At 46.1% G+C, this 25,400-nt stretch overlaps 2 protein-coding genes and 1 long non-coding RNA gene across 9 annotated transcripts in view; 2 read left to right on the forward strand and 1 right to left on the reverse strand.

The window, feature by feature from the left end:
- The window catches only part of CENPE (centromere protein E), a 44,659-nt gene extending 35,811 nt beyond the window's left edge, over positions 1-8,848 (forward strand). For all 6 annotated transcript variants that reach the window (XM_081209331.1, XM_081209334.1, XM_081209333.1 and 3 more), the window contains 5 exons: positions 2,749-2,861; positions 3,537-3,634; positions 4,751-4,913; positions 6,640-6,989; positions 8,613-8,848. In XM_081209331.1, the coding sequence (XP_081065457.1) occupies positions 2,749-2,861; positions 3,537-3,634; positions 4,751-4,913; positions 6,640-6,989; positions 8,613-8,731 (843 nt within the window). In that variant the 3' untranslated portion in view covers positions 8,732-8,848. The remainder of the gene's footprint in view (positions 1-2,748; positions 2,862-3,536; positions 3,635-4,750; positions 4,914-6,639; positions 6,990-8,612) is intronic.
- A 2,678-nt stretch (positions 8,849-11,526) lies between these two features.
- BDH2 (3-hydroxybutyrate dehydrogenase 2) lies at positions 11,527-24,802 on the forward strand. Of its 2 annotated transcripts, none has more exons than XM_081209386.1 (10): positions 11,527-11,625; positions 12,400-12,541; positions 14,529-14,607; positions 16,702-16,798; positions 17,228-17,336; positions 18,836-18,896; positions 20,693-20,806; positions 21,242-21,300; positions 22,263-22,355; positions 24,155-24,802. In XM_081209386.1, the coding sequence occupies exons 2-10, from the start codon at positions 12,470-12,472 to the stop codon at positions 24,206-24,208; spliced, it is 738 nt and encodes a 245-aa protein (XP_081065512.1). In that variant the 5' UTR covers positions 11,527-11,625; positions 12,400-12,469; the 3' UTR covers positions 24,209-24,802. The 2 variants fall into 2 exon arrangements, with proteins under 2 accessions (XP_081065512.1, XP_081065513.1); XM_081209387.1 differs by having other exon boundaries at positions 11,535-11,625; positions 12,462-12,541.
- Positions 15,103-16,672, reverse strand: LOC308595348. Its single transcript, XR_014011999.1, has 2 exons — positions 16,567-16,672; positions 15,103-16,036 (listed from the first exon to the last, which is right to left on the reverse strand). It is a non-coding gene; the product is annotated as an uncharacterized lncRNA (long non-coding RNA).
- Positions 24,803-25,400: the final 598 nt, after the last annotated feature.

A 25,400-nucleotide genomic window follows, 5' to 3' on the forward strand; every position in this document is an offset into this window, starting at 1 on the left:
AACCCTGGGACAGCGGAGGAGATCCGCTGTCCGGGGGATCTTAAAATGCTGGCGGGCGGCATTTTAAAATCGCCCCGGACAGCGGAGGACTTCTCCGCTGTCCGGGGCGATTTAAAAGCCCCTGGGAAGGCAGGCAGGGGGGAGCAAAGACTTTCGCCCCCTGCCCGCCTTCAGAAGGTGTTCCCACCCCCCCGCCCGGCTTCGCAGCAGCGCTACGAAGCCCGGCAGCTGGGGCAGCTGTTCCCGCCCCCCTCCCCCCTTCGAAACATCGTTCGGAAGTGGGGCGGCTGGGGCAGCTGTTCCCGCCCCACCTCCCCACTTCGGAACAGCGTTCGGAAGTGGGGCGGCTGGGGCAGCTGTTCCCGCCCCACCTCCCCCCTTCGGAACAGCGTTCCGAAGTGGGGCGGATGGGGCAGCTGTTCCCGCCCCACCTCCCCCCTTCGGAACATCGTTCCGAAGTGGGGCGGCTGGGGCAGCTGTTCCCGCCCCACCTCCCCCCTTCGGAACATCGTTCCGAAGTGGGGCGGCTGGGGCAGCTGTTCCCGCCCCACCTCCCCCCTTCGGAACATCGTTCCGAAGTGGGGCGGCTGGGGCAGCTGTTCCCGCCCCCCCTCCCCCCTTCGGAACATCGTTCCGAAGTGGGGCGGCTGGGGCAGCTGTTCCCGCCCCACCTCCCCACTTCGGAACATCGTTCCGAAGTGGGGCGGCTGGGGCAGCTGTTCCCGCCCCATCTCCCCACTTCGGAACAGCGTTCCGAAGTGGGGCGGATGGGGCAGCTGTTCCCGCCCCCCTCCCCCCTTCGGAACATCGTTCCGAAGTGGGGCGGCTGGGGCAGCTGTTCCCGCCCCATCTCCCCACTTCGGAACAGCGTTCCGAAGTGGGGCGGATGGGGCAGCTGTTCCCGCCCCACCTCCCCCCTTCGGAACATCGTTCCGAAGTGGGGCGGCTGGGGCAGCTGTTCCCGCCCCATCTCCCCACTTCGGAACAGCGTTCCGAAGTGGGGCGGATGGGGCAGCTGTTCCCGCCCCCCCTCCCCACTTCGGAACATCGTTCCGAAGTGGGGCGGCTGGGGCAGCTGTTCCCGCCCCATCTCCCCACTTCGGAACAGCGTTCCGAAGTGGGGCGGCTGGGGCAGCTGTTCCCGCCCCCCCTCCCCCCTTCGGAACATCGTTCCGAAGTGGGGCGGCTGGGGCAGCTGTTCCCGCCCCATCTCCCCACTTCGGAACAGCGTTCCGAAGTGGGGCGGATGGGGCAGCTGTTCCCGCCCCACCTCCCCCCTTCGGAACATCGTTCCGAAGTGGGGCGGATGGGGCAGCTGTTCCCGCCCCATCTCCCCACTTCGGAACAGCGTTCCGAAGTGGGGCGGATGGGGCAGCTGTTCCCGCCCCCCCTCCCCCCTTCGGAACATCGTTCCGAAGTGGGGCGGCTGGGGCAGATGTTCCCGCCCCCCGCTTCGGAACAGCGTTTTAAAATGCTGGGGGTCGGCAGCGAACGCTCCCGACCCCCAGCATTTTAAAACCTCCCCGGGACAGAGACTTCTCTGCTGTCCCTTGGAGATTTTAAAATGCTGGGGGTCGGCAGCGAACGCTTCGCTCCCGCCCGCCAGCATTTTAAGATCGCCCGGGGCAGGTGGGGGGAAGGCAGGCGGGGGGAGCAAAGACTTTTGCCCCCCGCCGGCCTTCAGAAGAGGTCCTCTTCTGAAGGCCGGCTGTGGGCGAAAGTCTTTGCTCCCGACCGCCAGCATTTCCCTATGGGCTTTCGTCTTGCGATGCAAGCCCATAGGGAAATTCGTCTTGCGAAGCGCCTCCAAAACAGAAAACCCTTTCGTCTTGCGGGTTTTCCGTCTTGCGAGGCATTCGTCTTGCGGGGTACCACTGTAGTTGCTTATTTCCTTAACATCTGATGTGACAGTGTTCCACAGGGTGGGCGCCACTACACAGAAGGCCCTCTGCCTGGTTCTCTGTAGCTTCACTTCTCACAGTGAGGGAACCACCAGAAGGCCCTCAGAGCCGGACCTCAGTGTCCGGACTGAACGATGGGGGTAGATACGCTCCTTCAGGTATACTGGGCCGAGGCTACACCAACACTTTGAATTGTGCTCGGAAACTTACTGGGAGCCAATGTAGGTGTTATATGGTCGGCGGCTGCTCCCAGTCACCAGTCTAGCTGCCGCATTCTGGATTAGTTGTAGTTTCCAGGTCACCTTCAAAGGTAGCCCCATGTAGAGCGCATTGCAGTAGTCCAAGCGGGATTGAACTAGAACACGTACCACTCTGGCTTTGTCCAATTGCAGCCATGGTTTTGAATTCATTTTTGCTTTGTGGACAGTGTTTTTCATAACAACCGTCAGGTGATTCACAGGTAGTTGGCCTCATGTATCCAACAGAGCAGCTTCCCACCCCTGCTCTAACCACGAATCAACACTGGCTTTTCATAAATCCATGTGAAACACAAGAATGTATTGTACCTTGTATATGCTGGCAGATATGGTGCCTTTAGCCAAAGCACTAGAGCCCAAGTGTGAGGCTCTGTAAGCTTACTTAAATAAATAATTCTTAATCTTGGCTAGTAGGAGGAAGTTGCTGCTGCTACTGTACAACTCTGGTATCCTGTTCTCATCTGGCATTTAAACTGTTGATGATTTTTAACTATTGTCTGTAGCTTTTGAGAATAGCCTGCTTGCCAAGGGTGCATAGCAACTCTTCCCCCTCCTGCTTAGACGTCTTCTTGCCTCCCTCTTAATTTTAGGCTAAACTTGATGAAGGCACTGAAACGAACAAGGACGAAATCGAGGACCTCAAAACTCAGCTTGCTAAAGCAGACATGGCAAGAATGAAGCAGTGCAAATATTTTGATCAAGAGTAAGTCCCGTTTTACTTAGCTGGCTTTTCTTTCGTGGCTCCTGAATAATAGTCTGGAGATCCAACTTCCCTGGAAATTGTTAGCCTTACAGGATTGGGGCTTGGACTTCTGGGGCTTAAGCTGGACTCCACTGGCTCCTTAACTCAGGGGAGCACATCGTTGACAACATTGGTCCCTAAGCAGGTAGCCCTTTTGTCTGTTCTTTAAGGGGCAGGTGGAACTGATGGGGGAGGAGGTGCCCCATCTAGCTGGTGAGAGCAGCAGTGAGTGGAGGTAGCAGTTACTGCTGTCTGATTCTTCTCTTCCTCAAAAGCCAATTGGAAATGATGGCCTCTGACAAAAGTAGGCTTTGGCCTCTGAAAATATATGTCAGAAAAGTTAGTATTTAAAGTTTGGCCCTTGGTTGACTCCAGTTTTATGTCAATAAATTTCCCACAGTGGGAAACGGGAAGAGAGGCCTTTGCCTCCAATCCAGCTGGGCTTTTCATAGGTACTTAACAACACTTTTGCAGAGCAACCCTATGCATCCCTATTTGGAAGGAAGCCCCAGAGTGTTAAATGTAGCATGCTCCCAGGTATAGTTATGGTTTTGGGGTGGGGGAGGGATTGCAGCCTTGATTTATTTTTCTTTTTTATAAACAAAATGAAGAATCACGTTATTGTTCTTTTCCCAGAATGGCTAATGCAAAAGCTCTTGCGGAGCACAGAGAAGAGCAATTGCGAAAACTCAAGGAAGAACTTCGCAGAGTACAACAAGAGCAGGATGTGACTGGTAAGCAGATATCAATCGAGCAAAGTCATATTCTGACTGTATCAACTGTGTTTTTAAGGTCTAAATCAGGGGGTGGAACCTCTGGCTTGGGGATCAAATGTGGCCCTCTAGGCCTCTCCAACCGGCCCTCAGGACATTCTCCAGGCCATACCCATTACTAACTTGCTCTTTGAGTGTCTTTGAACTGTGATAAATGCCTTTTGTTTGCCTGGATGGAAAGATGTGTGTGTAGAAGCCTCTGTGTGACTATTATGTAGCCTCCTGTACAAACCTCCAAGTCACACCTCTGATCTTGCCCATTTTTTCCACTGGCCCTTCTTGCCACTGGGGTGCAGCTTCCAAAAAGTTACCACCAAGGAAATGCGACCCCATGCTGCAAAGGGCCAAATGGGCAATCATTAAAAAGGCCTCTTTTACTATTCTGAGTTATGGAGCACAATAAATAAGCTATGTCTAACAAGAGAAGCAAGCATTTCATCTCTGTAAGGCAAGTATTCACAGATTCCTTTGTGTCTCCAAAGTACTTACAATTACTGTAAAACCAACTGATAAAGCTTCCCTTGAAATGTGACGCAATGCTTATGTTGATTTGATTGCAAAATCGGTATTTTTAAAATTGCATCTTACCTTAACAATTGTATTATCGAGGATTTTATAGAGTTCTTTAAGTTTGGAAGTTGAGAATTCTGTGCTAAAATGCCCAGCCTGAACCTATATACCTTGTAAATTTGTATCTTTGATTAATCTTCTAATCTCTATCTGCTGTCTTGGAAAAGGGTGTATTCAGTATTCAGGATATATGCATCCCCACCTTCTATGCACCTCTGCAGACCTGGGAAACTGGCACACATAGGCATAGCAGAGTTCTTAAATGGTACAGTTACCATCCAACGCAGGCATAGGCCAACTCCAGCCCTCCAGATGTTTGGGACTGCAATTCCCATCATCCCTGACCACTGGTCCTGTTAGCTAGGGATGATGGGAATTGTAGTCCCAGACATCTGGAGGACTGGACTTTGCCTATGACTGATCCAACCATTCATGTTGTTTGCTTCTGTCAGTCACTGTGATGTTTTCAGTTTTTAACAGGCTCCTTTCGTTAACCCTCTTTTTCAGTAATAGCATCGCACAAAGACAATTCTCAGGTACCACTAGCGATTACTTGTGGCGGTGGAAGTGGAATAGTACAAAGTACCCAGCTTCTTGTGCTGAAATCTGAGCATGCGAAACTGGAAAAGGAACATGCTCAACTGAAGAAAAAACTGGAGATTATGTTAAAGTAAGCCCTAAGGTTTATCTGGAATTGTTCTTCTCCCACTATCAGTTGCATGTCTGTTCTTCAAAACTGTGACGCTCTTAACAGTGGCATTTCTGTTGAGACAAATATACTTGTGCATAAGTTTGGTAGGCCATGAATCACAGAATCCTAAGCTGCCAGCCTGCCTTGGACTGCAAAAGCAAGCGGCCTGGGGAACCACAGTATGTGGCTGATGTGTTGCATACAGATGGTGTGGACTGGCTTCTCAGAATGCACCATGCCTTGGCATGGGGGTCCCCAACCTTTCTGGGCCACCAGGACACATGTGGATGCCTAAAGTTGTTGTGCACACCACAAAATACCCATTTTACAGAGCCCAGTATGAAAAACACCTCTGTGCTCCCACCCAAAAAAACCCAAACGAATCATCCACAGCCTTGGTGAGCACTTGTGTGTGTCTTAGGGGGCACTATGGTACCCACAAATGACAAGTTGGGGGCCACAAGTGTAGCACATTCCATTTAGGTGTTTATACTGTTAATGGAGAAATCTGAGGGCTCCCTTGGGCAAAAAAACAAGGATACCAGCCAGGAATACCAGAGCAAAACAGTGAATTGTTATGTTTGGTATTGTGTAGCAGAGGCCCTTTGAATAGATAGGAAGAAACTGTGATGAAGTGTTTGGTGGGGACAAGTCACAAAAGTGATTGTGCTGATTTTGGTAGTGCATGATGTGTATGATATCTGCTGGAGGGGCAAACCCCCGCCCCCCATACATTAATTCCTGCAACACTACCTAGGACACCACTTTTACCATGAATTTAGGACAGCTTTTTTTTTTCCTTTTACAAATCTGCACTCGGCCACAAAGCTCAGTCGTGACCTCTTGACCCAAGCTATGTCCCAGATCTGTTGTGAGTAGGGAATGGGGTGTGGGAGAAGAGTCATGCCTGCTGCCTTGTGTTCCTTGGAGTTGAAAGGCAAGCTACACAGTACAAAACCAATCAATACCATTGAATACATTTGTCCATTCCAGTGTCAGTTCACGACATGTCAATTTGTGAGCAGGCCAAAGCCCAGTGACTTAGCTTGCATCGTTTTGAATGAAGGCATGCTAGAGGTTTTTTTAAATAGTGCTGCTGCCACTATTCAGAAGGGGAGGAGGTGGAAACAAGTTCCATGTTTCAGGGGGTGGGACGTTAGAAGCAGAATCTGATCTCTCCAGTGAGGGGGCCTGGCAGCAGGCCTCCCACTGCTAGCTCGCCTCTTTTCTCCAAATAGGAACTAGTAGTTCAAATCTTAGGCAGCGATCACATGTCTGACAAGAGGACTGATCTCATCTAGGCCACCTCAGAGAGTCATCTGCAGAATTTCATGCGAGGCAATATTTAGAATGAGAAGACTTCCACTGGCAGCAAGCTGAATATCTTCAGGTAGATCAGCCTGAGGGCCACTAACTTCTAAACACCCTTGCACATCCCTCTACATCCAAGCCTTTATCAGAGTGCAAGGACAGGCAGGCAAAAATACTCAAGAAGACTGTGAAGGAAGGCCAGCGTCCTGGGGAGATCCCTAAGGGCCAGGCAGAGAGGTCTACAGAGAGGGCTGCCTTTGACCCCCAGGGCTGAGGTTCCCCACTGTTGTGCTAGATGAAGCCAAGCCTTTCCCTCTGCTTGCAAGGGGTGGGTTTTGGAGGCTGAGAGCACAAAAATGACTCTAATCTTCAACGTGTCTCCTTTGTGTTCCAGAAATGAGCTGCTCTGGAAGGAGGAAGTTAGGAAATGGAAGGAGCGGTCCTCAAGGAGGCAGCGGTCCACAAGCGAGGAGCAACAGCTAAAATCACCAAGGAAGACTGCTCCTCCTTCTGTGTCGGAGCAGCCATCTTCTCCCTGTAGGGAGTGGTCTTTGAGGAGGCAGCAGCCCACAAGCGAGGAGCAACAGCTAAAATCACCAAGGAAGACTGCTCCTATGTTGGAGCTGCCATCTTCTCCCTGTAGAGAGCGCTCCTTGCAACCAGCTCTGTCGTTGGACACGCCCATTCCTGTGTTGTTGAGCTGTCCGACCTTCTTTGATAACTCTCGCTTAGGAGATTTTAAAGGTAGGTAATGGCGTGATACGGGTGTGCAGAAGGCAGACAGAGATCTGCTGGGAGACCTCTGGGAGATTTGCCGCAGATTGGCAAGGATTTGTGAATTCCAGCAGCTGGACAACTGCAGTAATGAAATAACTGTGTCCCCACCCACTGAGGGGGGAAAAGACTGCCGAAATGAAGCAGGAACCACAGGAATGACTTGTTTCTGGCACTCAGAACAAATCCCTTTGTTTAGCAGCTGCTTGGGGCACCATGTTCTTTCATGCATGTTACAATTAGTGGATGTTGGGGTTCTCAGAAAACACAGTGGTATTATTTTCTATCAATATCTACCACCCTTCATTCTAAGATCACGGGGTAGTTTAAAATAACCCCTCCCCCACTGTTTTTATTTAGAGATGTAAATAAGTTCATTATTTACAAAGGTAGATCTCACAAGCCTGAAGTCTCTTCTCCCTTGCTGAAAGGGAAGAACCTCTAAGAAAAATGCAAATCCCATGAAAAGTGCCACACTATCAGCTATGTAAAGTGCTTCAAGGGTGCCCTATGACCCTGAGTGCGGGAATAATCAATAATAACTTCAGTTACTTCTCATACACACACTCAGAATAGATGACTCTGGTAGGTCCAAAGTAGCCGGCAATAGCAAGTTACACCATCTCTCTCATTCCAGTTTTCAGTGTGCCTTTTGGCCCACAGTTCCCCAAATGCTGCTGAGATAAAAAGTATAGCCAAAATGCAACAGCAAGAAGCAGGAAAGGCACTGCAAGGGTCTGGGAGGAGCAGGTGTGCGTAGTTAAAACTGCTCTCGTTAAAGCAAGCTGTAAGGTTCTCCCAGTACACTGATGCACATGGTTGTGTTGCGCTTTGCCATTTGCCAGAGCAGTTTTGATTCTGTTTTAAAGGCTCTGGAATCTTGTAGCACAATAGCTAGCAGACTTTGTTTCCTCCTTCACTTGCTCACTCAGTCATGCTGCTCTTCAATGTAGTACAGCAATTTGTTGGCACTTGAGTTCAACTTGGAAACGTAATACTGAGCTGGGTACAAATCATATCTGCCTGTGACTCTTTAAACTGAGTCTGCAGTTGTACTAAATTAATATTTCAAGGTCTGAAATATAGTGGGGTTGTTTTGATTCGTATAAATCTCAACATCTTTTGAGAGAGGCGACTGTTGAGAAGCATTTAAGCATAGTTTTTAGCATAGTTGCAGTGCACTTTCTGCCCTCGTTTGCCAGCCTTGGCAGTGTAATTCTTTAAACACCACTCCAAGTCATGTTTTTCATCTCCGCACCTCCAAAGTGTGGCTCTCAGCTGCACAGGAGACATGATTTAATTGCAGGACATCTAACACAAAGCACACCAACAAATTTAAATGACACAAGTTCAGCTCATTGCCATTTTGAATTAGTATGGCTTATGAGCTTCAGTTGTCACAACAATTAATGGTGTGTGTTGTGCTACGCTTTATACAAAGGCCCAGAACCCTCTACCCACAAATGCTCATTCTCTTCTGAACAATAGTTTTGCCTTCTGGTTGTCTCTAATAATTACAGATGTCTTGAAAATATGTACTTGATTGCAGCCATTATTATTTAAACAGATGTCCACTATTCTTTTCTCCAACAGACACAAAGTCTTCAGGTGTCCTGTCCACTGACACAGCAGCAGAGTCAACAGACAAAATTTTTAAGCAGCGTTTTGCAGGCTCAAACAATGACGATGTTTCTAAATGCAAGACACAATAGCTGTCTTGATATTTTTGTGGACACAGGTTGATTAATAAATTTCCATCTTCTTTTGACTTCATCATACTTATTTTTAATGTGTTTTAAAAAGAATAAATAAAGAATTGTTGTTGTTTAGTTGTGTCCAACTCTTCGTGACCCCATGGACCACAGCACGCCAGGCACTCCTGTCTTCCACTGCCTCCCGCAGTTTGGTCAAACTCATGCTGGTAGCTTCAAGAACACTGTCCAACCATCTCGTCCTCTGTCGTCCCCTTCTCCTTGTGCCCTCCATCTTTCCCAACATCAGGGTCTTTTCCAGGGAGTCTTCTCTTCTCATGAGGTGGCCAAAGTATTGGAGCCTCAGCTTCAGGATCTGTCCTTCCAGTGAGCACTCAGGGGTGATCTCCTTAAGAATGGATACGTTTGATCTTCTTGCAGTCCATAAAAAATACCTTTGCACCAATATTTCTGTTGTTGAAACTGAAGTCATCTTTCTAAAGTGTGGTGGTACAGAGATAAATTGAGACGTGTGTGAGCTCATCATGACAACCGCTCCGTAGCCACGTCTCCAAGGGGGAGTCCAAAAATGTAGGCAGCTGTAATTGATCCCTGAGGTAGCAAAAGCTGCTATAGAGTGCTGGAATTTGGATCGGATGGCCTGGATTTGGGTTATTAATCTAGCCTCGTGCATGACTAGTCCTATGCACTGTTCTGTAGGGGGTTAGCGCCATTTAACTCGGTGCTTGCTTCTGACTAAAATAGGCTGTTTGTAGAGTTCTGAGCTTTAAACAAAGGTCTTCAGCCAGCAAGCGGTCTTGCAAAGTGTTAAATGGTTAGCATGAAGCAGAAATCCCATCTCTAACCTCTGCTCAAATATTTTCCCATTTCCCCTATGCTAGCTTTGAAAGCCTCGTTATCGCCTCAGTCACTTGCCACAGCAAGGAGAATCCCATTAGTTTCCCTTGCCAGTTCATGCAAGGGATGGTCCTGAGTATCCCAGCATCCCCTTCACAAAGAGGAGTTCCATGCTTCCACATTGATGAACGCATAGGGCCCTTCACACAGCTGAGATGGGACTGAGTTATGCAGCATGATCCACTCCCCTATTACATGGCCGGTAGAATATCACTCAGCCTCTTGTGCATGCCATGAACACTGTTTTCCTTATGCTAAACTTGTGGTAGAAAGCTGAGTGTTTGTCTGGCATTACAGCTCCACTGATAATGGTTCATCCTCCCTCTAAAGAAGTAAAAATATGTGAAGTCTAAATCCTAGATAAGACAGGCAACTCAAGGTTACCAAGTGGTGAGTTACACAGCACATGTTAGATTCCAGGGTCCCATTGGTAAGCCTGCCATAGACAAAACAGATGCATTTTTTAAAAAAAGTTACTAGATCTGGTTCCCAAACTTCCATAGATCACTTGAAAATTGCTGAGGGTCTTTGTGCACCATTTAATGGCTTTTCGGCCTGTTGTAGCAATTGTAACATGCTGTGATGGGTAAATAGATGATATTTAAATGCATTTTTATTGTTGCTTTGATTTCTTGTGTTTCATTGTACTACAGTTTGCATTCCATAGAACTCAAATAATACTATAAACGACAATATGGGAAATAAAAAAACAACAAAAATTACAATTAAAAATTTAAGTGAATATTAAGGCAGACCACCTGAATGAAGCTCATGGACCACAATTTGGGAACCTCTGTTCTAGATGATAATGTATGACTGACTGTAAATTGCTGATAAAAATTGGAAGCAAGGCCTAAGCAAGATTTTAATTTGGTGTGCCGATAGGCAAACATCCACATGTATTTTGCCAATGCCCTAGTGTATGCAAGTTGCAGAATCTGCTTGTTTCCTTGTGAGGTAAATGAGTATAGCCTGGTATAGAAATAAGCTTCCTTTTTTCTGATGGTTTACACAACCCTCAGCATAGTCTGCATTCCCTGAGATTCGCCTTAGTATAGCTGGCAACTGCCAATAGTAATAAAAATTAAAATAGGTAGACGTAGCGCTTTCTCAGTCATGTCCTTCCCAAAGCCAGTATGGTGGAGCTTGCACATTCATATAATCTTTTTCTTTTTAGAAGTAATTTATTGCTATTCAGTGCAGTGGGCAGTATTCAACTAAATGTGTGTGAGTGAAGCAATTTCAGTTTGAATTTTTCGCACTCCTCTCTACACATGCTCTACCTGCCCTCCCCAAATCTGCTCCAGGTGGTTGAGGGAGCCATGAGAACAGATTTAGGGGGTGCTGTATTAAGTACAACCAGATGTGCCATAATTTTATCTAATTCATGTGTGTGGCATGGCCAACAATTTTTATGAATTGCATCTATCACAAAAAACAGACCTGTTAACCACCCTGATCCCAGCATCTTTGTCAATCCATTTTGGCCAGAACTTTCCATGTGGGTGACACACTTTTTTGACATGCATCATTTTGCAACACAGTAATCAGTTTTACTAGCAAACTAGAGGTTAAACTAACCCCTTTCCAGCCCCACGAGTAGCATGGGGTGTGTCTGCGCGACACATCTACACACTGCAGCCGACACACCCAGTTTGGAAAGCTCTGGCTTAACCTATCGACAGTAGCATGAATTAGAGATATATCAGACACATATTTAAATGCCTCCGGTTAATTGAAAGTGCCGTTTTGCCAGTTGTCTTTTTTCATAAGTAGCAGTCTGATGCCAAGAGTCTTTTATGCATTGCCATAAAGTAGCTTAACCCTAAACTTCACTAGATGGCAGTATTTACTTCTACCTCGGCAATGAATTAGGTATCTTAACTCGGAAGCAATTTGCCAGCACACTTGAGTCGAATCCCAGCATGCTCTGAAAAACACAAGTAACCGCCTCCTGGACAAAGGTCTCCAAAGACGGTCTTCACAGCACTCCTGAGGTAAATTTTTTCTCCATTCTTGTTCCTTTTCTTTACAAATAATAGACTTTCATTTGAGAATGGATTCTGGCAGATGAGAATTGTCTGCACTCTGGCAGTTTGTGTGTGTGCCATTAGCATAAGTAGCTTTGAATTATCTCTGCCTTTAGAAAAAGGTTTTGCCATGTGGAAAATAAGTAAAATAACCCAGTCAGATGGGTGGCATATAAATAATAAGAGGATTGTTGTTGTTATTGTTAAAGGACTCAAAGCAAATGTCTAGCCATATGCTTAACCAGGGAAGTCCTAATCCTGCTCCATTCTGCCTTGGTCAGACCACACCTGGAATACGGTGTCCAGTTCTGGGCAGCACAATTTAAGAAGGATGTTGACAAGCTGGAATATGTGCAAAGGAGGACAACCATATATCTAAAGGACTGTCACATGTTTTCTCCTGCTCTGGAGGGTAGGACCCCAACCAATGGATTCAAGTTACCAGGAAGGAGATTCCCACTCAACACCAGGAATAACTTTATGACAGCAAGAGCCGTTTGACAGCGGACGAGTCTCCCTTAGGAGGCTCTCCTTCCTTGGAGTCTCTGCTATCCCTCATACCGAGGAAACCAGACCTCCTGAAGTCTCGCACCTCTCCGAGCTGCTGGTGGCATGCAACAAATACATGAAAAGCAGTTGATCAGCTCCTAGTTACGCAAAAACAAAACCCTGCAAATATATTGGAATATGTGTGCGATTGGCTCTACAACCAGCATGAAAGATAATGTGCATTTCTTGCAGCTGTTCCTTCTGTAGTTGGCGCTGGTGAATCAGATACCACAATCTCTTTGAATCACCTACAGGGGGCACGATGGGCCGGCTGGATGGGAAGGTGATACTGATGTCTGCTGCAGCACAAGGAATTGGTCGAGCCACGGCTATTGTAAGTCCGGGAACTCTTACTGGGTTTGCTTTGGGTTGGGTTTTGTACAAATGCATCTGCAAGCAGCCGTCACAAAGTACATGTGCTTGAATGTATTTAGATAATGGTGAGGACTTGAGCAGGAGAGCACCTAGGACAAGGGTCAGCAAGGTTTACCTTGCCTGGGCCAGTTCACTGCTACAGAGCCCCCTCTGTGGGCTGGATTGCAGGCGCATGTGAGAGACAGCGCCCCTGATTTTCTGTGCCTCTGCAGATGTGATTTCCGGCACCGTGGAAGTGAGTCCCCACACCGCGCTGGTTTAGCGCAGCACATGGGGACCCGCTGAGTGGGCGGCTTGTGGTCCAGTTAAACGACCCACTTGTGGCCCATGGGCCTTAGTGTCACGGCCCAGTTCACGGGCGATCAAAGTCCTGGCCGGGGACATCAGGACTGGGGGCAAGATGGCGGGGTGGAAGCAGGTACGGGGGTGCAGAAGCCAGGAGTCAAGAAGCCAAGGGTCCAGGGGTCAGGAAGCAAGGAGGCACGAAGTCAGGGGTCCGAGGATCAAGAAGCAGGGAGTGAAGAAGCCGAGGTTCAAGGATCAGGAAGCAAGAAGCCAAACGCAGCAAGGCAGGGAGAGTGTTGCTGTGGCAAAGAGCCAAAGGGAAAATGCTGACCTTATATCCCTTCCCAGCTCTTGCCACCAGGTGCTGTGAATTACCAATTGGCCTCAGCTGTGAGGCCATGCCTTGCCTCTTCAGAACAAACTTAGGAAGGCCGCAGACCTGCAAAGTCCTACTGGTCACAGGGCCTGGCTGCTGCACACACACCTGACACTTAGGTTGCCTACCCCTGACCTAGGGGTTGGCATAGGCCCATTGTGCCTCTCCACTCTGGTTTGGAGTGGCTAGAAGGCCATCTATCCGTCTTCTCCCTTGGCTGGCCCTTCACTGCTCTGGGCAAGGCATACAGGCTCCTCTGAGTGCCTCGCTGGAGGCATCCAGTCGCTGGCGTGGGCCATCACAGTAACTCTGCAACAACCTCCCCATCACAGCAACTTCCCCAGTCGCTATTAGAAGTGTGAGCAGTCCTTGGAAAGGGTGCAAGGGGTATGGTGCCAAATGCCCATACAGCTCCTTGCCAAGGGCACAAGGGAGCCTAGGTAAGCCTCCGCTCTGAGGGAGGGAAGAAATCACAAAGGGGAAATCTTCAAGCGATCAGAGCTCAAGATTTTAAAGCAGGGATGGGGAACCAATGGCGCTACAGACACTATTGGACTCCTGCTCTCATCAGCCCAAACCAACCTGTCCAATCATAGAATCATAGAATTGTAAAGTTGTAAGAGACCCTGGGGGGTCGTCTAGTTCAACCCCCTGCAATGCAGGGGTGTCAGCTAAAGTATCCATGACAGGTGGCCATCCAACCGCTGCTTACAGTAAAAAGAACCTCAAGGAAGGAGAGTCCACGAACTCTTGTGGGAGTCCGTTCTGCTGTCAAACAGCTCTCGCAGTCAGAAAGTTCATATTTATCACACCTCTTAATTCTATTCTGTCTTTTTATTGAGTTAAATTTCTTTAAAAACTTGCTGAGTAGGATTATCTAAAGATGTCTCAGGTCTCCCTTGGAGCACAAATGACTAGCATAGTATTTTTTATTTTATTTTTGCTTTCAGAAAAGCTGGTCTGTGAAAATGCCTTCGTATTTAGGCACAGAATATTCCAAATACAAAAATATTTTATTTATTTATTTCGCATAATTTATATGCCACTTGATTGTGACAACAACAATAGAGGTTTGATTGGACTATAAATGCAGTGAGAGGATGTGTCATTTGAATCCAATTCTTTGAGAAATCAGTCTTACCTAACTCTGTGTTTGATGTTTGGTGGCAGCTCCTCACAACAATCAGAACATTATCAAACCAGCTAACTATCCATGGCAGCTAAGAGGCAGAGCCCATGTTTTAATCTGTTCAGATATTAACTACATTTGGTTTGGTTTTGAAAGGCTTTTGCAAAGGAAGGAGCCAAGGTCATTGCTACAGATATCAATGAATCCAAACTCAGAGTACTGGAAGCCTATCCAGGTATTTCTTTAGTTATTTTGAGCCTGAGCCTGCTTCCGATTTTGGATGGATTTGGGGAGTGGAGTAGAGTAGAGCAGAACAGAAATATACCTTCCGAAGAGCAATTGGGGTGGGAGTGTCCAATACATTTCACGTTTAAAGGTGAATTTACCGAATTTGCAGAATTTGAAACAAGATGTTCATTGAAATCCGTGCTTCTCTGAATTTTGCAGTGTAGTTCTCCAGCCAAGTAATGTGTACATAAATACATATACTAGTATAAAGTGCACGTATAAATATATGTAATAGTGAAAATAACATGCAAAAATGCATTTTATTAGAAAAGGGAAGAGTAGAGCGCAAGGAGTTTTGAATTATTATTATTATTATTATTATTATTATTATTATTATTATTATTATTATTATTATTAATTATTAAATGCTGTGTGCATCTGTATCTAATCTTGCCCCCCTCTTTAATTTATTTATTGGTGTGTGTTTTTCTTTTGGTAAGAAAATAAAAGAATAAAATAAAATCAGGATTAAGGGGTGTTTTCAGGGCGGTGGAGGGTGTGTGTGCTGTGTCCCCTTGGTACAGTGGTGGAGGAAATGCTCTGTGGTGGAGGGGGGACGACAAAATTGTGGGGGTCAAGGAGGGACGGAGGGGTGAGAAATGTCCCTATTTTCATCTGAGGAATACTGGAGGGTATGAGTCAATATCTTTGTACTCTGTAAGGTTTGCTTCCAAGTAAAACATGTGTTGAAGGTACCTTATAAAATTAGCCTTGAACACTGCTAGGCTTGCCAGCAAATTCCCAATCAAATTCCCTTGCCTCTAAAAATGAAAAATAAAAGTCCTGACCTGCGTTGTTAACTGAACCCTTTCAGAGCATTGCCTGGCTTCAGATAAATCCAAGTTTTGTAGCAAAGAAATAAAGCTTAATAGCACTTTCTGTCACCTGTATTACTCAGCAATAATGGTTTGATTATAGTTATTAAGCTGCTGACACCTGGGTAGTGTTAATTTTCTTTTCTTAAACTCTGATGCAGAAAAACAACAACACTTTTTCTACTGAAGGAAATTATTCATCAAGATTCAGGTGGAGCTGTGTGCATTAGGCCTATATTTACAGTGGTTTAATATACTTTGAGGACAGCTCACTGATGGGGATGAAAACCACCCATGTAGAGCTGGGAAAATTTCTGCGAAACGTGATCACACTGCCCCTGGAAGTCCTGTTGACTTTAATAGAAATATATTGACATTCTAGACCCTTTTGTAACTTCTCTTCACATGAAGATGTCTTGGTAGGAGGGCATGAATATGCCCACTGACCGCACTTCATGCACAGAGCCAAGGGCCCGAAAAAGGGTGCTCCTCTCTGCATACAATCCTACACAAGTGAGTGCTTCATGTGATGGAGAATCCTGTACAACTGAGCTTCTAGCTCTGCAGAACACTTTGTTGTCGTTTAGTCGTGTCCGACTCTTCGTGACCCCATGGACCAGAGCACGCCAGGCACTCCTGTCTTCCACTGCCTCCCGCAGTTTGGTCAGACTCATGTTTGTAGCTTCGAGAACACTGTCCAACCATCTCGTCCTCTGTCGTCCCCTTCTCCTTGTGCCCTCAAACTTTCCCAACACCAGGGTCTTTTCCAGGGAATCTTCTCTTCTCATGAGGTGGCCAAAGTATTGGAACCTCAGCTTCAGGATCTGTCCTTCCAGTGAGCACTCAGGGCTGATTTCCTTAAGAATGGAGAGGTTTGATCTTCTTGCAGTCCATAGGACTCTCAAGAGTCTCCTCCAGCACCATAATTCAAAAGCATCAATTCTTCGGCGATCGGCCTTCTTGATGGTCCAGCTCTCACTTCCATACATCACTACTGGGAAAACCATGGCTTTAACTATAAGGTTCCTGGAGCAGGAACCGGCAAGCCACTCCAGTATCCCTGCCAAGAAAACTCCATGGACAAAGGCAACAGGCAGAACACTTACATGAATTAATTTGTATGTGCAGAGCCGCTCACTGCACAGATGTGTACATGCAAGGTAATCATCCTTTATCATGAAATCAAAACAATATTGCCTATTCTGATATGCTGATTTCCTCAACAGGCATCCAGGTCCGTGTGCTGGATGTCACCAACAAAGAACAAATTGAAAAACTGGCCAAGGAAGTGATGAGAATTGACGTTCTATGTAATATTGCAGGGTAAGCTGCCGTCGTGGGTTAATTGCCTTTCCTTTTCAATGTGCTTTTTAAAACAGAAGCACTGGGCTTTCAAACACCCCCACACTGTGCTTTGAAGTCCCAACAATTGGAGCTTCAAAGCTCAGCACTGCCTGATGTTACTATGACCCTCGTGGTCCCTTCCAACTCAACGATTCTATGAAAAGTGGGCAACGCAGCCCACCTGTCAAATTTGACCCTGCAAGGGTGAGGAGATAAGAGTTCAGCCCACTGACCAGGAAAAGATATATCCACCCAGGTATATGGCTTTAGAAGCTTTGACAACATAAGCAGCATAAAAATAACTAAAATAAAATAAAAGCCTGGACAACTTCAGCCGCTAAAGGTATATTTGAAAAGCCCTGAAAGCACAGGAAAACAACCTGTTGTTCCTTGTGTTTTTTATGCCAGGTTTGTCAGTACGGGGACCATTTTGGAATGTGAGGAAAAAGACTGGGATTTCACTATGAACGTCAACGTTCGCAGTATGTATCTGATGATCAAAACATTCCTGCCTAAGGTAAGGCCAACATGCTGTTCTCTTATCCTTTAGAGGTGTAGCTCGCTGTGTGCTCAGTAAAGGGCTGGTAAAAGTGGTGTAGGAGGAGGATGAGCCAGGCTGAGATAATATTTGCAACTTACAATTCTCAGAGTGGTTTCACAATCCATCTCTCTTCCCAGGGAACTCTGGGAATTGTAGCACTTGGGAGGGGGATATGAGTCTCCTAACAACTCTCAGAGCCTTTAGCAAACAATACTTCCCAAGATTTATTGGGGAGAGCCATGACTGTTTAACCTGGTATGATTCTGCTTTAAATATATAGTGCAGATGGGGCCTTAGTCTAACCTCCTCCTAATAATTTAATAAATTTTTTTAGTTATTTACTGTACCATAAAAGGTAAAGGTAAAGGGACCCCTGACCATTAGGTCCAGTCGTGACCGACTCTGGGGTTGCAGTGCTCATCTTGCTTTATTGGCCGAGGGAGCTGGCGTACAGCTTCTGGGTCATGTGGCCAGCATGACTAAGCCACTTCTGGCGAACCAGAGCCGCGCACAGAAACGCCGTTTACCTTCCCGCCAGAGCGGTACCTATTTATCTACTTGCACTTCATGCTTTCAAACTGCTAGGTACCCACTAACAATTTTTCTGAAGCATTTCTTCTGGGGGCCCTCCACACTAGTGTTTTATCGCAGGTGTGTTCTGCATGCAACATGGTTTTGACCATTGTTCATTACTGGTGGATTAATTCTGCTTTGGTGTGTGTTGTGATCCTCCCCCAATGCTATCACATTATTGTTGTCCAGAGAGACTATAGTGCAACCAAGGTGGGAAACGCCCCCCCCCCAATCCCTCAGGACATTTGTGACATAAAAAGTGAGAGAATTTCAGCAGGAAGTTGCAGGATATGCACTGATGGGAAATGAAGCAATGTGGCCGTCCCAAAACTTTTGCGGGTGCAAAGAGCATTAAACAGAATCACATAGGACCATCGTGAGCAATGTATGTGCAAATGAAAGGATGTTGGAGGGAGGGCCTTAAAGAATTATCCTGTCATGGGACAGCTTATCATGCCATCAGTTTTAATGAAATAAGGTGAGAGCAGAGAACCTCACAACGTATTCCGTCGCTGGCCATGAGACTCGTGGCATGAGACCAAGAGCATATAGATCTTTCATTTGCCCATCAAATATGTGTTAATCCTTCTATGATCTTTGTGGATGAAGTTTTAAAGCATCTGACAAAAGCTTTCTTTTTCAGTTCAATTGCACCTTTTAAAAAAAGAAAAGATAAACTACGTTTGTGAACCCAAAGTTCAATTTAATTGTTTAAAATGACACAGTATTACATGAATGTCTTGCTTACGGGCTTCCCATAGGCTTCTTGTTGGCCACTGTGAGAACGGGATGCTGACCTAGACTGGCCCTTCTTTCCCCTGATTCAGCAAGGCTTTTCTCATAGTCATCTGCTTGGTGTTCTTGTGGCGTCAAAACATTTTGTGTTTGCATTTTTCAAATAGATGCTGGCGGAAAAATCTGGTAACATCATCAACATGTCTTCTGTGGTATCTAGCATCAAAGGTCAGTTAGCTTCGCAGTTTAAGCACAGCAAGGTTCATGTCATCCTTACCTTATTTTACACATATTTTAAAATGGACTGGTGCCTGTGATATAGGATATTTGGGGGCTATGTCCTTCTGGTGTTCTGTTGGTCTAATACCAATCTAAGGGTCATTTCACATGAATATCTGTATTCATCTTGTCTGGTGGGGACTATGTATTCTTAGATGCAAGTGACGGGTACCCAGTGCAAAAAAAGCCCCACATTTTATGAAGGTTTCTTACTGCAGGAACTACTTGCTGTCTTTTAGCATGTTAAAGATTTGTTTCCAAATGTTCCTATGTATTTTGATTATTGTGAATTGCCATGGGCTTCCTTGGAATGGGGAAGCAGGTTATAAATTTGACATGACAAAACAAAGTTTTCACTATGCAGGACATGGCATGCCGTTTCTTATTTTATTATATTATTGACCTATCATAAACGTATGTAGAAACTAAAATGTTAACCACACAAACAATAACAGAACCATACACAGAGCATATTCAGTATATAAAAAAACCCACAAATTACAGAGATGTTGTTGCATATAGCCAAGTTTTTAAGATGAGTCTATATAGCCCAGCCACAATGAGGAGTGCCATTTCTGACCTTTTATAAAGGAAGCTGTTGTCAGCTTTAGGGCAGCTCCATGAATACTTGGTGTGCCACATCCATTACATTTTGATGGCTAGAGTGGCTTCTTAGAGCCAAGGCTGCACTCTGGAAACATCTGCCTCTGCTTAACACTTGTACCATGGCAAGCATCACTAGGTATGTCCAAGATGGTGTTGATAATAATATATAATAATTATTATTTATTATTTATACCCGACCCATCTGGCTGGGTTTCCCCAGCCACACTGGGCAGCTTCCAACAGAATATTAAAATACAATAGTCTAGTAAACATTAAAAGCTTCCCTAAACAGGGCTGCCTTCAGATGTCTTCTAAAAGTCTGGTAGTTGATTTTCTCTTTGACATCTGGTGGAAGGGCATTCCACAGGGCGGGTGCCACTACCGAGAAGGCCCTCTGCCTGTAACTTCTCTTCTCGCAGCGAGGGAACCGCCAGAAGGCCCTCAGCACTGGACCTCAGTGTCTGGGCAGAACGATGGGGGTGGAGATGCTCCTTCAGGTATAGTGGACCAAGGCCGTTTAGGGCTTTAAAGGTCAGCAGCAACACTTTGAATTGTGCTCGGAAAACGTACTGGGAGCCAGTGTAGGTCTTTCAAGACCAGTGTTATGTGGTCTTGGCGGCCGCTCCCAGTCACCAGTCTAGCTGCCGCGTTCTGGATTAGTTGTAGTTTCCAGGTCACTCCAGCTTCCATTGTCTCTGCCCAACATCCAAGCTGGCTGGGGCTGATGGGGGTTGTGGTCCAACCAAGTGTGGAGAGCCACGGGTATCTTACAGCCTTGCTTTTATGGGTTGACCAGAGAGAGGCAAAACTGGGGTGACCTCCCAACATCTGCGAGTAATAGAAACCTTGGGTAGAAATGGAACAGCTGGAGAAAGGGGGTCTAAATAGTGCATGGCAATATTCTCAGGGGCACAGAATACAAACACACACACACACACACAAGCTTTCTTCTATAGAAATCGATCTTTGTGCAATATGTTTTTAGAAGAGAACAGGGAATAGAAGTTCAGCTCATCACAAGACTATTTAGAGACAGCCAATGAGAAGGCAGAATGAAGGCTATATAGAAATGCAAAATGAGCTTTTGCATTCTTTGGTATGATTTGATTTCCTGATTCCCACCCTGATCTCTTTCTCAGGAGCTGTTAAGAGGTGTGTCTATGGTACCTCAAAGGCAGCAGTTATTGGACTTACCAAATCCATAGCTTCTGACTTCATTGGGGAAGGAATCAGATGCAACTGTGTTTGTCCTGGTAAGAAGCATCCCACCATCTTTGTTCTGTTTGCAAGTTCGTGCAAAGGCATCTAAAGTTTACATTTCAAGGGTGAATCCCTCTGGGCTATTTATTAAAGTAACTAATATTTTCAGACAGAGGAGTTACCATTTAAATACATGATGTCATTTAATTAATACATGAGAGCCAGTGTGGTGTAGTGGTTAAGAGCAATAGTCTCGTAATCTGGGAAACCAGGTTCGCGTCTCCGCTCCTCCACATGCAGCTGCTGGGTGACCTTGGGCTAGTCACACTTCTCTGAAGTCTCTCAGCCCCACTCACCTCACAGAGTGTTTGTTGTGGGGGAGGAAGGGAAAGGAGAATGTTAGCCGCTTTGAGACTCCTTAAAGGGAGTGAAAGGCGGGATATCAAATCCAAACTCTTCTTCTTCTTAATGTTTGGGTATTTTCTTAGGCACTATTGACACTCCTTCTCTGCAGGAGAGAATCCAGGGCAGCCCTGATCCAGAACAGGTGGGCAATACAATTTCATTTTTTGCATTATGACACACAATCCGGCAGTGATAAGCTATTTAAAGCACCTTTGTTCTCCACAGGCTGCTTCAAAACATTCATTTTTCACCATTTTGTACCCAGGATTTATAACAAGTCAATAGAGTAAAAAGTAGAGTAAAATGTAAAAAGTAAGCAGATCCTCCTCACCTCTGAATGTAGGTAACTTATTCACCGCAAGCCTTTTTTGCAGAATGTATTAATTGGCTTTGTTTAGCCATCATAGTAACCTATGGTTTATTCATAAACAATACCGTAGTTGGTTGTAATGGGAATGAGCCTAGCCTACATGAAGGCTTACATTCCCCCCTCCTCTTGTTTCCAGTTTGCATTAACTATAGTTAAGAACTAATAAACCATAATGATTTTACTATGATTTGTTTGCAACAGGCCAACTTCAAACCATGGTTTGTGAAGATGGCTTGTTGCAAGCAAACCATCGTTAATATTAGCCTGTTTTGTCAGATAACACAACTGGCTGTGGTTATTCAAAAGCAGAAAAGAAAGCTTTTGTCTGTAAGAGGATTATAAGGGAAGTTTGTGAGTCTGTGGCAGAGCTAGGCTTGCCTAAATGCAACAACTGAGCTCACAACCCTATCGTTTAGAAGGGGCAGAATGCTCTTCTGCCTGTTGGCAGCTGTTGAAGTGCAGCCTCCTTTATAAATATTGACATCTCTTGACCCCATGTACAGGTTACCTTGGCAGTTAGATGTCTCAATTTGCCTTGGCTTTCCCCTCTATTTTCTTTGAACAGTATCTTGGGAACAACATTCGCGTGGAAGTTTGATACACTTCCAAACTACTCTAAATGATCTGGGTATGGATTTGAAGTATCGCATGATGAAAAATAACGCCAGGGGAAGGTCCTGTGTTTGAGAACCACGTCTAGGCTTATTGATGCAGCGAATGCTTTTTATCTCTAGGCACTGAAAGACTTTATGGCCAGGCAAAGGATAGGTAGGTTTGGGACAGCTGAAGAAGTAGCCCACCTGTTTGTATACCTGGCTTCCGATGAAGTAAGTACAATGGGTCAGCCACATAGCAGTACACCAGGTTGTCTGAAATAGTACTTCTTTAACAGCTAGTGCCAACAGGCTTCTGTTTGCTGACACCTGAGATAATGTGTTTCCAGGACCCACCTTATTCCCTTGACTGTAATCGGTTTTAGCTGTTTCTAATTCTGAAATTTAAATTATTGCAACCCACCTGGGAATTGCTGGTGAAAGACAAGCAGTAGTAACAACAACAACAACAACAACAACAACAACATAGAACTGGGTGGGGGGCAGAACACGCCACAGGCCCCATTGCTCACCAGTCCTTGTTTGAGTGCTTTTGACTGGCTGGAATGGTTCCTTGAGCTCTTATTTGTCTAGAAGGAGGGTAGAGAGGGGTGTTTGTATAGCAAACTCATGGCACCAAGATAAAGTGTTCGTTTGTTGTTCCAGCCACTCAGAACCTTTAATTTGAAGCAAGTAATGTTAGCGAGGTGGGGTTTTGAATCCCAAACTGTGTCAGCGAGTCGGAGGGGTGGGCAGAGGAGGCTGGTGGGACAGGATGGTCCAGGCAAAGGGGTCAGCGATTTGTGGGGTTGTGCCACCCGTGAGGAAGGAGTCAGAGGAAAGAGCCTGGGCAGTCAGGGACCGGAGGAGAGGAGGTTGGGGGAGAGTTGCAGGAAGCCGAAGAGGGGGAAGAGGCAGCCCCAGAGAGAGATGGACCATTAGAAGTTCCTCCATTTCCTCCCTCAATGACTCCAAGGACAAGGAAGGGTTTGCTGTGACGGAAGCAGCTGGAGCTGCCACAGGAGCTGCCAGTTGCTTACGTGCACCATGTCAGATGTGGGTGTATGTGGTTGTGTTGTTGCATCCCTGATGTGTCTCTTCCTTGCACCTTAGGAACAGATGTAATCAAAGTGCTTTGCCAGTAAAGAACTATGCTTTCCATTGCTTGTCCCCACCCAGGCTGGGTGTGCTCGGGACAAACTGTAGTTGCAGTCCCTACTATTTAAGACCCTTGCACAATTGCCTCAAACTCTTCCTCCCTCTGCTGCCTTGCCCCATCCAGTGAGAGTCAAACTAAGCACGACAGAATCAATGCAATGAGCAATGCACTGTTAATGGAAGCTGGTGTCGTGACTGGGCCCAGTGATATCAAGTGAAGGCAGTGGTGCCTGCTCATAATCTAGCGGATCCTGGGTTGTCTCAGTCCCATCTGCACAAGGCCCCATTTTGGGGATTTTCACAGGCTAAGGTAAAGGGACTCCTGACCATTAGGTCCAGTCGTGACTGACTCTGGGGTTGCGGCGCTCATCTCGCTCTATAGGCCGAGGGAGCCGGCAACTAGCTTCCGGGTCATGTGGCCAGCATGACTAAGCCGCTTCTGGCAAACCAGAGCAGCACACGGAAATGCCATTTACCTTCCCACCGGAGCGGTACCTATTTATCTACTTGCACTTTGACGTGCTTTCAAACTGCTAGGTTGGCTGGAGCAGGGACCAAGCAATCGGAGCTCACGCCGTCGCGGGGATTTGAACCGCCAACCTTCTGATCAGCAAGTCCTAGGCTCTGTAGTTTAACCCACAGCGCCACCCGCATCCCTACTGCTGGCAATTTACCTCCACTTCCAGCCCCGCCCAAACAGGATTTAGATTGCGGCCTTAATCCTTTTACAATTGTCATTTAGTCATATGGAGTTCAATCAGCTTCTGAAACATTTCATGTTGGTTGGGACCACTACATTTATAGTACTGTATTTATTGAGGACACAATGACTTGAATTATGCTATATGCTCAAACTTTGTCCTTGCTTTCTTCAGTCAGCATTCATGACTGGCCGGGAGTACATCATTGATGGAGGCTGGAGCATGTGACCTGGTACCTGGAGATTTCTGTTTGCAAATGCTGAACGCCAGAACTCGCAACGGTTTTAATGCCTAAAATGAACAATTTAATCAACCGTCTAATAGGTGCTAATCCAGTCTTTCTCACGCAATGGATTTGTTTTACATTTTGTTTCTCATTTATCATGACATCTTCACTCCAGCTTTTGTGTCCACTTCAATCAGATGCATGTAATCCTAAATTGCTAGGTGTGTGCACTCATGCATGCACATAGCTGGATGGGGGAGGATCCAGAAGAGTGAGGTCAGAGGCAAATAAGGAGCATAAAGAACAAACGCTGCCAATTGCATGAAGCAAAAAGTGTTAGTGATGGCAACAGAAGCATCCTGGCATTAATAAAATGATTAATACAAGAGATGGAATCAAAAACCCAGATCTCACTTCTAAGTCATAGAATTTGATTTCCGAATCTATTGTAATTCAACATTTTTATGCTGGAGCGTCCTTTGATGAACTATGTGGCCCTTTCAGTTCCACAATTACGTGGTGTGCCTTTGTTCCAGAATGGCTACATGCTATTGCCTTACAAGTGCCTAATAAAGTTAATTCCACTACCAGTTAAATGTAGTTATTTTCAGTTCCATGCACGTGCGGGTACAACCCTGCTTCCTCTTGTAGAACACGGAGAGCCATCGGAATTAAGGAAGGCTGTGGAAAGTGATTGCTAAAAACAGGCTTTTAATAATTGCTAGTTGGAAATAAAAAGGAAGGCTTAAGCTGCTTGCAGTGCCTCTCTTTTCGCTTTTCCTCAAAAGATATAACATGTACTCAACATGTACTCATATACTCAAACTGTTTTTCCCATCTCACTGTGCAGAGTTTGCTAAGCTTGTGCCAGACTTGTGTCTGGGATTGGTGCAGGGTAAAAGAACTGGGTGGTGCTGGAGGAGACTTGAGAGTCCCATGGACTGCAAGAAGATCAAACCTCTCCATTCTTAAGGAAATCAGCCCTGAGTGCTCACTGGAAGGACAGATCCTGAAGCTGAGGCTCCAATACTTTGGCCACCTCATGAGAAGAGAAGACTCCCTGGAAAAGACCCTGATGTTGGGAAAGATTGAGGGCACAAGGAGAAGGGGATAACAGAGGACGAGATGCATGGATAGTGTTCTTGAAGCTACCAGCATGAGTTTGACCAAACTGCGGGAGGCAGTGGATGACAG

Source organism: Podarcis bocagei (genome assembly GCF_964188305.1).
Source record: "Podarcis bocagei genome assembly, chromosome: 9".
Classification (NCBI taxonomy): domain Eukaryota; kingdom Metazoa; phylum Chordata; class Lepidosauria; order Squamata; family Lacertidae; genus Podarcis; species Podarcis bocagei.